The sequence below is a fragment of the Lentinus tigrinus genome (assembly GCF_003813185.1).
Source record: "Lentinus tigrinus ALCF2SS1-7 unplaced genomic scaffold L226scaffold_33, whole genome shotgun sequence".
NCBI classification, from domain to species: Eukaryota; Fungi; Basidiomycota; class Agaricomycetes; order Polyporales; family Polyporaceae; genus Lentinus; species Lentinus tigrinus.
In genome coordinates this window covers 277,905-291,297 of record NW_027137942.1, presented here as the reverse complement: position 1 = coordinate 291,297, position 13,393 = coordinate 277,905, and the positions used below count along the sequence as shown (strand labels likewise).

General features: G+C 55.7%; 3 protein-coding genes across 3 annotated transcripts; all 3 read left to right on the top strand.

Annotated features, from left to right (window-relative positions):
* Positions 1–4,280: 4,280 nt before the first annotated feature.
* Positions 4,281–5,613, top strand: L226DRAFT_469316 (uncharacterized protein; the record flags this gene model as incomplete). Its single annotated transcript, XM_067676207.1, has 6 exons — positions 4,281–4,474; positions 4,536–4,775; positions 4,831–4,969; positions 5,017–5,205; positions 5,265–5,405; positions 5,470–5,613. 6 exons carry the CDS (start codon positions 4,281–4,283, stop codon positions 5,611–5,613), a joined length of 1,047 nt encoding a protein of 348 aa, XP_067531536.1.
* A 446-nt stretch (positions 5,614–6,059) lies between these two features.
* Positions 6,060–8,741, top strand: L226DRAFT_574401 (uncharacterized protein; the record flags this gene model as incomplete). The annotated part of the gene is made up of 9 exons (XM_067685033.1): positions 6,060–6,098; positions 6,154–6,183; positions 6,242–6,429; positions 6,497–6,652; positions 6,709–7,199; positions 7,276–7,530; positions 7,584–7,883; positions 8,061–8,592; positions 8,648–8,741. 9 exons carry the CDS (start codon positions 6,060–6,062, stop codon positions 8,739–8,741), a joined length of 2,085 nt encoding a protein of 694 aa, XP_067531535.1.
* Positions 8,742–10,281: 1,540 nt separating this feature from the next.
* On the top strand, positions 10,282–12,324 carry L226DRAFT_574400 (uncharacterized protein; the record flags this gene model as incomplete). Its single annotated transcript, XM_067685032.1, has 8 exons — positions 10,282–10,315; positions 10,381–10,494; positions 10,568–10,636; positions 10,688–10,798; positions 10,856–10,966; positions 11,017–12,005; positions 12,056–12,148; positions 12,208–12,324. 8 exons carry the CDS (start codon positions 10,282–10,284, stop codon positions 12,322–12,324), a joined length of 1,638 nt encoding a protein of 545 aa, XP_067531534.1.
* Positions 12,325–13,393: the final 1,069 nt, after the last annotated feature.

Below are 13,393 nucleotides of genomic sequence, written 5' to 3'. Positions count from 1 at the left end.
CACACCCCGCCGCTGGCACCCCACACCCCGCCGCTGGTGCTGCATTGCTCCGAAATCTCCCACACACTTCATCAGTTCCAGTACAAGATCCAGGTCGAGATGCAGCACAAGCGGTGTATGGACAAGTATTCGAGCTCCAACCCGACTGCCGAAGAAGAGAAGTCGAGGCAGGATGCGCAGCAAGCGGGTGGAGGATGACTGTAAGATCCAGCTTCTTCAGTCCGCGCTTAAGCAAGATACAAGACTTTGCACATCATGGACGATGTTAAGGGTGACGATCAGTTTCTGGCAAGTCTGAACTGTCGATGAGGGGTAAGTCTTCCCCGTGAAATGCCGTACCAACCATCGGCACACATTGTTTGGACAAAGTGACAGAACATGGTTCATCTTGACAGGTCTGCGCCATATTGTTCCCGGTGTTCACGGAAAGCGTAACGACGATAGCCATTTCGAACCCTTCTCCGGAAAGCTCCAGGTCACTCACAAGGACGCGCTAGAACTCCTGCGGGCACAGCAGCGGCAGAAGGTCATGATCGAGAGCGGGCTGGGTCGCTGGGTCGTTGGAGGTGCGAGGGATGGCCCAGCCTGCTAGTTGGGGCGAGATAAACGTACCGATGACTCAATAGGAGGGCATGAAGCATGGTTCCCGGTTGGCTCTGCGGGAGCTCTTGCCTTGCGGCTGAACCACAGTGAGTTGGAGCATGCATGGCATATAATAGTGCGTGCTCAGTATGACATCGGTCAGGGAGAACGCCCTAGACACTGGAAGAGGGCTTAGTCGTCAAGGTATCGTCCGCAAGGACGAGGTGCACGAGACAAGTTCGTCCAATGCCAAATCTAACAGATCATACTCTGCGTCCACTGCAATAATCTTCTTTGCGAAGACATCCTTGCACCTGTCATAAGAGATGTCACACAGGGCCATGACGAAGTGTATATCAAAGCCGTATACAGACGTGAGTGGAAAATCTTGTTTGACCGGTTATAGATTGCTGAACGCGAGTATATAGGAAGACTCCGCCGAGAAGATTAACTCGCGCATTCCCTACCAATTCGAACGCAACTGCGAACCGCCACGCTGTTCCCACGATGGTCCAGTCCGAGCGCATTGCCCTGTTGCCCAACCTGCTTTCGACGCAGTTCAGCGCCCTCGACCTAAACGGCGTCCCTATGCAGTCGCCTGCTCAAGGACTCGGAACCTACGTGACTTGCAAGGGCGACTGTTACTTCCAGCGTTCCGACCACGACATGCGCTGGATACACGGTGGCACGCGCGTAATCGCCACGGTGTCGCTTCCTATCCTCGATCTCAGATGATCTGCTGCGCATGTGGTAGACGTGCGTGATCTATGGCAAGGAAACGCCGAGAGAAGTGATGCACGACGGTACATAGTGAGCACCTTTCCGAGTTCGCTCTCTACCGTGCTGGCGCTCAGAATGCGGTTCCCGTAGCCTCTTCTCATTCGCAAAGCATCTGGAGCTGCTTGTGTACTCCCCCGCAACAAACAACTTTTAGCCTCCTCTTTGCGAGCACACTGCATACTCCGCGAAGCCATGGTCCGAACTCCCTACTCTCTGAGGCGCGCTTCAACATCATCCGGCGCTTCTCGCACAAGGTCGGACGGTCATGCTGACGATGTCCGAGGTTAAGGACATCTTTGAGGTTCGCGAGCCCAGGTTGCAGATCTTGAGACGCAAGGCGAGCGAGAAGAAGCCTGCCAAGGTTGCGGGAAGCTCATCGGACCCTGAGACGGGAAGTCATGGAGTGGTGGCAGGGTCTGTCCAAGCACATGATCATAGTCGTAAGTTACTTGTGGTACCGGGAAGAATGGAGGCTGACACGAACCCCAGGAGGACAGGTTTATATCCGACCACCCCAGCGCATTCCACAAGACGCTCCCACGGCTACCGTCTACGGACGATGCGTTCGAAGACGAGGATGAAGTTGCCTTATGCACGCCAACCATTCGTCCGGGGACGCCACCGAGCACACCGCTGACCCCTAGAGGCGTACCTGCCTTGAGTAACTCGTATCCCTTCCTTCCTGCAGCGGGGATCGACCCTCAGAGCCTGTCTCCGTCTCCACCTCTGTCCTCACGACCAGCACACTGATACCACGATGGTCGCTGAAGAGTCTGCACCTGCTCGCCGGGCTTCGAAACAAGTTCCAGCGGACAGAGCAGGAGCTGTACGCGGAACTTTCGCAAATACCCGAGAAGAGCATCAATGACGTCCGGAGCTCATTTTCAACCGCTGCGTGGGGTGCGACACGCTATTGAGCAGCTCAGGAGAAGAAGCACGTGCCTCAACAGCCTTCGATCACGTCCAGCGACACGCCCGTTGCCTCAGAACCTGAGTGATGGCAGAGCGGATGCCATGCCGTACCTAGTGGTATAGCGCGAAGATGACTGGGGAAGCATAACTAACTGCGTTCACGTTGAGGTATGAACCTTCCATTTATCTAGTAACTGGACACAACGGATCCTGATCTCTGTCTTTTTGACACGCAGTACGGTGGACTATCAGCGCGATGCGGCAGCCGTAGTACAGCACCGGCTGCTCCTCCCACCACGCCCACCGCGACGCGACCGTACCTGTTCAGAGCGGCTGAGTCTTTCCGGCGCCTCCGTGTCCGAGTCTGCCGTGCAGCAGCCTGACCCCGACCACGACGACGCCGGCTGGCAGGAGCCCGAGACGTACTCTACTGTCATCAGTCGCAGGGAGCACCCACGTGATCTTGTGTCGCTCATTTCGATCTGAGATGTCCTGCGACGGAAAGCGTCCGTGGATGCCGGCACCTCGTCGTCGCTGCTCTCGCCAGCTGGGAAAGGGAGCGGGAAGTCGAGTGGCATAGAGACGCCTCGGTCCGTGCGTGCACCGCGTGCCGTCGAAGTGTCGACAGCCGCCGCTGGTGGCCAGGTCAGCGGTATGCCAGAAGCCGTCGAAGCCGCAGGCAAGATCATGCGCAAGCTTGAGGCTGTCTCGAAGACGAACCTCTCCCGGCCGTCTCTGTCGGACAGCCGCCATTCGTCCTCAGGGTTCGTGGAGGCCAACATCCGCAGAGGAAAGGCGTCCTCTATCATGTCCGGTAGCGACGCTTCTACTGTTCAGAAGAGTGTTCATGGCGCGCCGTTGCTGCCCCCATTTGCGCCCAAGGATGCAAGCGATACGGAGGGTAACCCGCGAAAGAGTCCTGCTCCGCCGACTCCCGATGAGCCGCCAGTGACGCCGTCGAAGTCAAGCATCTTCACCGTGCCATTCGCGAACTGCCTGACGTCCGCAATATGCGATATGTGCTTAATACTGGGGAGGCGCCACGCCCATACGCAGACGCCGCACCCCCTCCCCCCACATCGACGAGCGGCCACACATCAAGTACGACTGGACGATTGGGAAGCTGCTGCGTAGAAGCGGTGCGGCGTGGATGACGTATTCCGTTCGGGTCTTGAAAAGCATCGCGCGCAGCGAGAATTGGGCACCGCTGTTTTGAATCTGCTGCTGGTTCTCGCGATTGCCGCGTTCACGAACGGCCTGCGGTCGTCGCCGGTCTTGCCTCCCGCCTCTGAGCAAGCCGCCCATACCCCGCGAATTCTCACCATGTGCACGGGCCGTTCCCGGCCCGCTACAACATCTGCGGGTTTGACGCTGGGCCTTGCTACCGTCCTTCCTGCGGAATATTGTGCACTCGCTGCCCCAGTCTTCGTACCTGACGTCGTCGTCTTCCGTCGAGCTCCTCCAATACAGGCGAACCTCGTTTGCGCATTGTAGCAAGGAAATCCCCCCAACTGCAGCAATTGCCACGTGCGTCTCTCCCCTTATACGTCCTCTCTGACCTCTCGCGAATACCCACTTGCACTTTGTTCAGTGCTTCTCACCCTCTCCTGTATCTTTTCTCACACGCTCGCTGCTTCGCTCACTATTATAGATGTACGGATTCCTATTTTGTACCACCACTAACTTCTTAACCTTCTGACCTCTTTCGGCATCCCCTTTACCGCCTTCGCTGCTACCCACCCGTTTACTCGGCTACACGCTGCTTCTGAGTAGGCAGAACGCTCGACAGTGCACCGAGTGCGATACAAACTCCTACGCCAATTGCGCGCATATCGTCCGCGACATCTACGGTATGTCCATGGAGACAGCTCTGTGTATGTTGTCAATGAAAGGAATACTGATTGTCAATTCTTCACCGTGTAGAAATTTCTGCTTCCGCTACAAGCGCCGCAGAAGCTGCCTTCCTACCAATTGAGGGAATGACGCCGCAACCGTCGTTGCCTATTATGCAGCCACAGCCGCAGCAGCAACCGCTGCCTCAGGAGTACAAGGTCGGCCTCGACGACTTCAACTTCCTTGCTGTGCTGGGGAAGGGTAGCTTCGGGAAAGTCATGTTGGCGCAGGAGAAGAAGACGAATAGCTTGTATGCCATCAAGGTGCTGAAGAAGGAGTCCATCATCGGCCGTGATGAAGTCGCAAGGTACTCGTTTGTCTTGTCTTTTTGCCCGTCCAAATACTTCTTCATCGCCCACCTCCCGCAGGACACGGTCGGAGAAACAGGTCTTCCTCGCGGCTGCCCGTGAACGACACCCTTTCTTGCTCGGGATGCATGCGTGTTTCCAGACTGAAACACGTGTCTACTTCGTAATGGAGTACATCAGCGGTGGCGATCTTATGCTGCACATCCAGCGCGAGCAGTTCTCGTATCGGCAAGCGAAGTTCTACGCGTCTGAAGTGTTGCTTGCACTCGAGTATTTCCATGCGAACGGCATCATCCACCGGTAGGTGCCATGACCTTACAGACTGATCCCGATCATTCAACGCGTTGTTACACAGTGATTTGAAGCTGGACAATATTCTGTTGACGCCCGATGGACACGTCAAGGTTGCCGACTACGGTCTTTGCAAAGAGGAGATGTGGTTCGGTTCTACGACAACAACGTTTTGCGGTACACCGAACTACATGGCTCCCGAGGTAAGCGTATTCACGCTATCATACTTATCGCTAACTTGCCCTGGCAGATCTTGCTTGGGCAGCGCTACGGCCGCGCAGTCGACTGGTGGGCGTTCGGTGTCCTCATGTACGAGATGTTGCTCGGGCAGTCGCCGTTCTGCGGCGAAGACCAGTACAAAATATTCGACGCTATCTTGGAAGATGAACCGCTCTACCCAACCACTATGCCTCATGACGCTGTCTTAATCCTGCAAAAGGTCTGTTCTGTGTATATGTTTAGGTTCTCTGGACACGAGCTAACCTGTTTCTGTTGTAGTTACTGACCCGCGTCCCTAGTGATCGTCTTGGCTCAGGAATGGGCGACGCGGAAGAGATCAAGAGGGAGCCATTCTTCAGCGATGTCAATTTCGACGACATGTTGAACAAGCGCATTCCTCCACCATATCTACCCACAATTGTACGTCAATCTGCGCATATTACAACGTACAATGGTTCACTACTAACACCACCTCGCTGCTTAGACCGGAACTGCAGACACCAGCAACTTTGACGAAGAGTTCACCAAGGAACAACCTACTCTGACACCAGTGCATACCCAATTGTCTTCGCGCGATCAGGCCCAGTTCAGTGGATTCTCTTGGGCGGCGAGCTGGGTCGACATCTGAGGGACACGAAGCGACACTTTTCGTTCGCGATTCTTGTTACATTCTCTAGATGCTTCGTCGCACCATGTGTGGACTCTCTCAATGTGTCGTTTTCACTGGATAGTACTCTCACGTCTCTCACGTCTCCCGTCATCACCCTGTTTATCCATAGGACTAGGTATCTCTTGTTGTATACCGAATAGGACTGGGCATCCCTCGTTGTATCGTAGGACATTTGATCACAAGATTTTTTCCCACCTTTTGTTCAGCAGCACGTTTTCTGCATATTAGAGTTGTAGCACTATGTAGCCCATAATTTGAACGAGCTGGCTCTGAATCTGACCACCAGGCCAGCGGACCGTCGACAGGCTGAGTGTGACGTCATAACAGCTTGGTAAGTTCGTTATCTCGATCAGGCACGCATGTGCTGCTACGTCAATCATCGATAACCCTGGCCTCAAGGCCTCATGATCAGGAAGCAGGGGCACTTCAACTTGGGAATGCCAGTATGTCTATCCAATTCGATGGAAGCCGATGGACTTTCACTTACTAGATCGACAGACTAACCTCGTAGAACGGCCGAATGCCCAGGTGAGCGCCCAGATATCGCTCTGGTACCCGCCCCATATTGACCTCTTCTCGCTCATAGGCAGCCGGACTTGAGAACACGGAGTTCACTGCTGGAGTACCTGCTCTCATGCGGAAGATTGTTGGGAAGCTTCTCCGAATTGTTTGTTTCGTGGGCAAGGATATATGGGACAGCTTCATTGGCGCCGCCGTATCACCCTCCCCATCGCATCAAGCCGCCATTTCTTCGCTTGTCTTGAGGGCTGACCGGTGTGCGTTGCCGCGTCGAGACAATGCGCCGGATGGTGATCTCGCTTGCTGGTCACATCGACCCCAGGGAGACAGGCTCGCGCGTGCAGCGCGAGGTGCCCAAGGGCCTCGAGAAGAAGAAAGAGGCCGCCAACAGGCAGGAGGCGGTGGAGAGACCAGCGGATGTGACGAGCTTCGGGTACACGGACATCATCGAGGCGACGGAGGACGTCGAGGGGCTCACGTACCGCCCCAGGACAACAGAGGCTCGCGAGGTGTACGAGCTCATCCTCTCACCAGGCAGGCCCTCGGCGACCAGGCGAACGACATCGTGCGCAGCGCCGCCGACGCGGTCCTCCAGGCGCTTGGAAAGAACGAGAACATGAAGGACTTCGACAAAAAGGAGGTCGAGGAGATCCTGGGTTCTATCTCGAACCTCGGAGTCGTTCTTGCAGCTCCGCAACCTGTCGAAGAAGAAGATTACGGACTATGGCGTGAGCAGATAGTGGATCCCGACCAGGAGCGGAAATACGCGGAGATTGATTGCGAAATGGGTGTGGCAGTGGTTTTCGACGAGGAAGAAGAAGAGGATGTAGAGGGGGGCTTCGAGATCCGAGACGAGTCGGATGAGGAGGCGGAGGAGGCAGCAGAGGGGGCGGAACCACCACCAGAGTCGTTGGAGGGGAATGACGAGTTGGTCATTGCTGGGTCCTCAGCAGCTCAGCAGGGCAAGACGCAGGTCAACAAGGACATTGTCTCCCCCCATTCCATCGACGTTTCTGGGTTCAACAGTGTATCTCTGAGGTATGCCTGGATCCCGTCACCGCCGCCGACAAGGCGTCCTCCGTTCGCGACTGCGAAAACCAGCCCAACCTCTTCGTCAGCCCTTCCCGTTCATCCGCAAGTTAGTCAAGAACCGAGATGTCATCGTCTGGTGCACGAAGCTCATGCCCAGTGACGCTGACGAGAGCGTGAACGTGGAGGTCGCGATGCGGGAGAAGGGAGTCGGCTGGATGCTGCGCGAGCTTGCGGGCGACCGCAAGGCGAAGGCGTTCCGACGCGATAGACGTCGACTAGGAGCCAAGGTTGGGTCCATTCCCAAGTCTGCGACACTCGCGCCCGGTGCGACTGTCCGGCCGAAGGCCAGGGCCGTGAACCTCGAGAGCCAACTTCAGCTGGCCTCTCCGCGTCTACGGCATCAAGTGGTGACTCGCAAATGACAAAGCAGCAGATCTCGGAGACGCAGATTATCGTCACGACGCCGGAGAAGTGGGATGTCATCACGCGGAAGAGCACGGATACGAACCTCGTAGGTCTCATCATCATCGACGAGATTCGCTCATTGCGCTCGAGTCGGTCATCGGGCGTACGATCCGGCGCATGGAGCAGACACACGAGTACGTGCATCTCGTCGGTCTCTCTGCTACCCAACTACCAGGACGTCGCGACGTTCCCCCGGGTCGACCAGTCGAAGGGTCTGTTCTACTTATGTAGACGCGTTGTGCTGTCCTTGCGTGCTTCAGCAATAGTTCGTCGGTGTCACCGAGAAGAAGGCGATTAAGCGGCACCAGGCCATGGATGAAGTATACCACGAGAAGGCCCTTGACCAGGCCGGCAAGAACCAGACACTCATCTTCGTCCGCTCCCGCAAGGAGACGGCGCGAAGACGGCGAAGTTCATCAGCGACATAGCAATCGAGGAGACCATCACCCAATTCGTCAAGCCTGAAGGTGCTACCCGTAAGATCCTCCTAGACGAGACGAACAACGTGATAGATCCCAGCCTAAAGGATCTTCTCCAGTTCGGCTTCGATATTCACCATGCCGGCATGTCCAGGGAAGCCCGTGGGCTCGTCGAGGAGCTGTTCGCCGACGCCCACCTGCAGGTCCTCGTCTGTACCGTGACGCTTGCCTGGGGTGTAAACCTTCCCGCACACACCGTCATCATCAAGGGAACGCAGATTAATAACCCTGAGAAGGGTCGCTGGGTTGAGCTTTCATTCCAGGATGTGTTCCAGATGCTCGGTCGTGCCGGTCGTCCGCAGTACGACACGTACGGCGAAGGTGTCATCATCACAAACCACTCCGAGCTCCAGTACTACCGGACAACCTCCACGCTAAGATCGTCCTTGGTACCGTTTGGAACCGCGACGAGGCCGCCGAATGGCTTGGGGTACACCTACTTGTACGTCCCCTTACCACCTTCTCCATGTGCTATGTGCTGACATTGTGTGCAATAGTTACGTCCGCATGCTCAAGGACCCGGTGCTGTACCGCCCGATAGCTCTGTTGCGAGCGAGCCGCCTTGGTATGGTTCTGGTGCATCTCCGTTAGATACGCTGTTACAGCAGAAGCGCGAGCGGGAGGACAGCTCAGTCGTCGCGACGTCGCACTGTTCTGGGACCGCGGTCTTCCGCAGGCATCCGATAGCGGCGCCCAGTACCACGTCTTCATGCCGTTCTTTGGTGGGCCAGACGATCGTACCGTACTGTCGTTCGTCGTGCAACTCGCGATGAACCTTGCGGTGTCGGCGACGGTTGTGAAGACCAGAAAAAGCAGCATCGATGACGAGCTAACGCCAGTGTTTCCGGATACGGTGTACGGCGCGCAGACAACGCAACGAGGCATATTTCGGAGAACATCCTGTGAACCAAACTCAATGCCACCACCACGACGATCGCTCCCCGACCTCCACAGAGTCACGCCCTAATCCGCGCGTCTCCGTCCCGGACTTCATGTTCAATCCGTCCTTCTCGGGTTACTGGCACCCAAACTGGGTGTACCGGGACTCTCAGTCCGAGACATTCGCTGAGATCCCTCCTAGGAGAGGCTCGTCGGTGTTCGCCGAGTCCGTCAGTGGCTCTCATGGGTCGCCCACCCAACCTCAGCGACATGCTCTTCCTGGAGCCTATATGATATATAGACGTACATCTCCCCTCGGGAGATCGGTGGTTGCTCTTCCAAACGTTTTAGTACGTCTGTGAGAAGGTACTTCGTAGAGACGGGACTGATTGTATGTTGTGATGGGGATCGATTACATACGAGTACTAATGATCCGTGAGTATGTCTCATCAAAGTCTTGGAGTGCCCGTCGAGCGAATTGCACCATCTGATATGAGAGAAATGTCAGTAATAGCAAAAGCGTGAGCGATGACAAGTGACCAAGAGATCAAAGACCAGTAAGTTGATATACGCCTCCTGTCGAGACTCTACTGACCATGTCCCCAGATGACTTTGTCCTTCTCTTCCCGCCGCTGGTGCATCGATCTGAGCAGGAGCACAACCCAGATGTTCGTCAGCGTGCTTCACATCACGCTCCCAACCATTTGCCCCTTCATTGCTCCTGCGCATCGGGGAGGGTGAGCGAGTGAAGCAGGTGCAACTTGCAAGCGCACGAGTACGTCGTTCAGAGCACGGTGGACTTTTCCAACAGTCTGTGTGCACTTGCCAGTATGGCTGCGGCAGGAGAAGGAGGAGGGAGGAGGAGGGGAGAGGAGGAGTTGGACGCTGTGGTATTGATATTGGTGTACTTTCTCGGTCTGTCTGAAAGCCGCTCTATTCCCCCTGCCGTTCACGGCGCTTATGTATGCCGAGTGTGCGTGGTCAACAAGACTTCAAGCGATGTTGGTTGCCACGAAATGGCAACCTTGCCTGAACCTTACTTCTTAAACTGCTCTTCTTACTCTTCACCTGGTTTTTCAAAATCTCAACACTGTGCTTCTATTGACAATGATACGAGCATATCTCTACTGCCTCATGCATGGCTCGTGGTTCGAAAGCGCATGGCCGTCGTGCTTGGTCACGGTCATAGTGTACATGCGTTCTTCTTTCTTCCAACGACCGAAAGAACGATCCGAAAGCATATTGGAGCACTATGGACCAAGTCAGCCACTCAACTCCTGATGACGGTGAGTATCTTATTTGCAGCGCGTCCATATTCGACTTTGAACGTGGAACGTGGTCCCTGCACTAGAAGGTAACATCGGCGAGGTCCCGCTGCAAGCGTCTTCCAGAACCACTGCAGATCTGAACACCGAAATACCGACTAGCTCAGCTACTGGTGGCGATAGAGCTGGTGTGACGGTCGGTGAGTGTTGATATACCCTTTCCGATATGCTCGGTCTCTCAGACCTCTGCTTCAGATGCTTCGATAAATTTAGGGCAGTTGCCGACTTCTCTTGACGCAGGGGTTCGGGATGTGAGACATGGACCAGAGGTCAACGTTGCAGGTAAGCCCATGTGTCGCTCGTCAGCCCCATCGCTCTATATCAGCTTTCTAGCTACCTCCGCCGGACCTTCGAGGAAGAGAAGATCTGACGACAAGCACAAGCCCAGACCTCCCCCAGGGGCTTCTCGTATGGATGAAGACAGGGCTGTTAAGGCTATGCCCGGTAAGGAGCTGGTTTAATCGTATGTAGTGTCGTCACTTACGCCATGCAACTACTTAGTCAGGAGTCAAGAGCGCAGAACCCGATCCACTTCTCAGTCTGTGCAAAGCGGAAGTTCATATGTGACCACCACGGGGGAAACAGATGATGAGCTGCTTGAAGGCCGCAAAGGTAGGAGGTGCGTCGTCGCAGCTGTTCATGACAATGACCCGTCTTCCCAGCTCCCCTCAGTGGTCCTTCGGAAGACAGGGATCCCGATGGAAGAAAAGAAGCGGATGAGGATGACCCCGTCGGAGGTCTTTCTGCGGGCACCATGTTCGTTCTTGGCGGCACGCCAATTGAAGTCCCGTATCGTCAGCGTGTCCGACTCCGTAACAAGAGTGCGGTCACGCCGAGACGGAGATATGGCTCGAAACGGCCTCGGGTTGGGGGCCCCTCTCGCAGAGCATTGCTTAGAAGCTTGAAGCGGTTGATGAAGACCAACCCAGAAGCCGAAGGCCTGGGTGCCCCGGAGGTAATCAGAATGATCCAATCGTACAAGTCGCCTTTGAAGAAGAAGCATTGGAAGAAACGAGATGAAGACGATGAGGACGATGAGGACGATGAGGACGATGAGGACGATGAGGACGATGAGGACGATGGGGACGATGGGGACGATGGGGACGATGGGGACGAGGACGAGGGTTGGGAGGACGACGACGACAGGAACAGGATGGTGGTGGAAGGATCATCAGCAGAACTTCACGGTCGCGCCTGGTCCCTCGCCTCTCCCCCTCCCCGATCTCTCACGCACGGATATTCTCCTGACCCGTTTGATAGTGACGTTGAGCGCATGGAGCAAGTCCAGTCGATGGGGAATGTGTTTGACGCTGGTCGGGTGCGGCACCAACCACCGGAGATAGGTGACACAGGCATTCACGAGGAAGACAGCGTCATTATGGAGGATAACGTCGTAGAGGATGCCCGTATGGTCGAGGAAGACTTCGCTCATGATGCGATCCGATCTCATGTTCCCAACACCGATGATGACGACATAGTTCTTTATTCCATGGGAGAGCGTGGAGGACTTCGCGCCGTCGACGACAGCATACACACCGTGCAGCGAAGCCCTGGTGTCACTCTCGCCCCTGCGAACATCCAGGCGGATGTCGCTCAAGATGACGAACGTGCTGATGCGCCTTCGGACGACCATGACCCTGCCATCGATTCGGTGAGTTGCTTTGCAATGCTGCGTCGCCATAAGCTTCACAAAAACGTCAGCATGCGCCCAGAATGGACGTTGGCACGGAATCACTGCCGGCACCTTTGGGCACCCAAGACGCTGGCGAGGGACCACCTGCGGAGCATCGTGAGGTGAGAAGGACCTCGACAGCGTGTACGCGTCCAATGCTCACCGGGGTGTGCGTTTCCAGAGCAATTCCCCTGTAATCCGGACTAGTGATGCCCTCCGTGCTAGACAGCGCGACCCACCAAGGACCGCTACCCAGTTACGCCAACCAAGGAGCCGTCAAAACGTAGGAAAATCATAGACCTACGTAACAACGTGTTAGGTACTCATAGATCCGCTTTTCCAGCGCAACAATCGCGGCAGCACTGCGCCATATCCAACTGGTGTACATTTTTTTGATGCAAATAGAATGGTCGGATCAAGGCGACTAGTTGTAAAGACTCGAACGATTTCCTCTGCGAACCGGGGCAACACGACGGAAACTTTGTCGACTGATCTGGAGGTATGACTTCAACAGTATACTGATTCGCCTACCACCTCTCTGAGATGATCAGTCGCACACTGCATCTCAGCCCAACATACCCCCTGACCCTTCCACCTCCACGTCGCCTGAGAAACCACAGCGCTCGAAGGCCGCGCAAGCTCTCCTTAACAAAATGGCAGCTTACATAACATCTGTGACGACGCAGCCGCCGAACGTTCGAGACGGGTCGGGGCACGCACCAACGGCACAGGCACCTCCCCCCATACCAACCACACCTATTCGACATTCTCTGCGCTCACCTGGTGGATCTTCAAGTGCGATACCATGGGTAACTGGTGACTTGGGCTCTGGGCAATCCACGGGCAAGGTGCAACCAACAGACGCTACAAGTCTGTCCCAACAGCGTGCACGCGTGAGTGGCGTTGCTTTCTCCGATGTGCTGTCTTTGCTAATTGCACAAGTTGCAGGAGCCGTCTGAATACGACCCAGCCTCTGTGTCTGCGCTTGCCATTGACGAGCGGATGGATCTTGACCAACCGTCTCAATCAGCCACCTCCTTACCGCGCACTTCTACGACAGATCACGCACCGATGTCAATCGCTCCTTCTCAAGCCACAGGGCCTCTGGTTCATGAACGCATGCACAACACAGAAAGAGGAAGTTCTGGATTTCATGCTGCTACCGAGCATGGGAGACCGAAGTCTCGGAATGCCAGAGAACGGTCGGCGAGGCAGGCGACGGCCAGATTGCTGGAGGCTGAAATTCCGCTGACACCCTCGAACCGAGGTAAGATGCCGGGTACAATGCCAGGGAATTCCGAAGAGTCTTCCAATGAGTCCGCAGGCACGGTGTCACCCACGCCGTCGCGCCCGCCGCCACCCAAGCC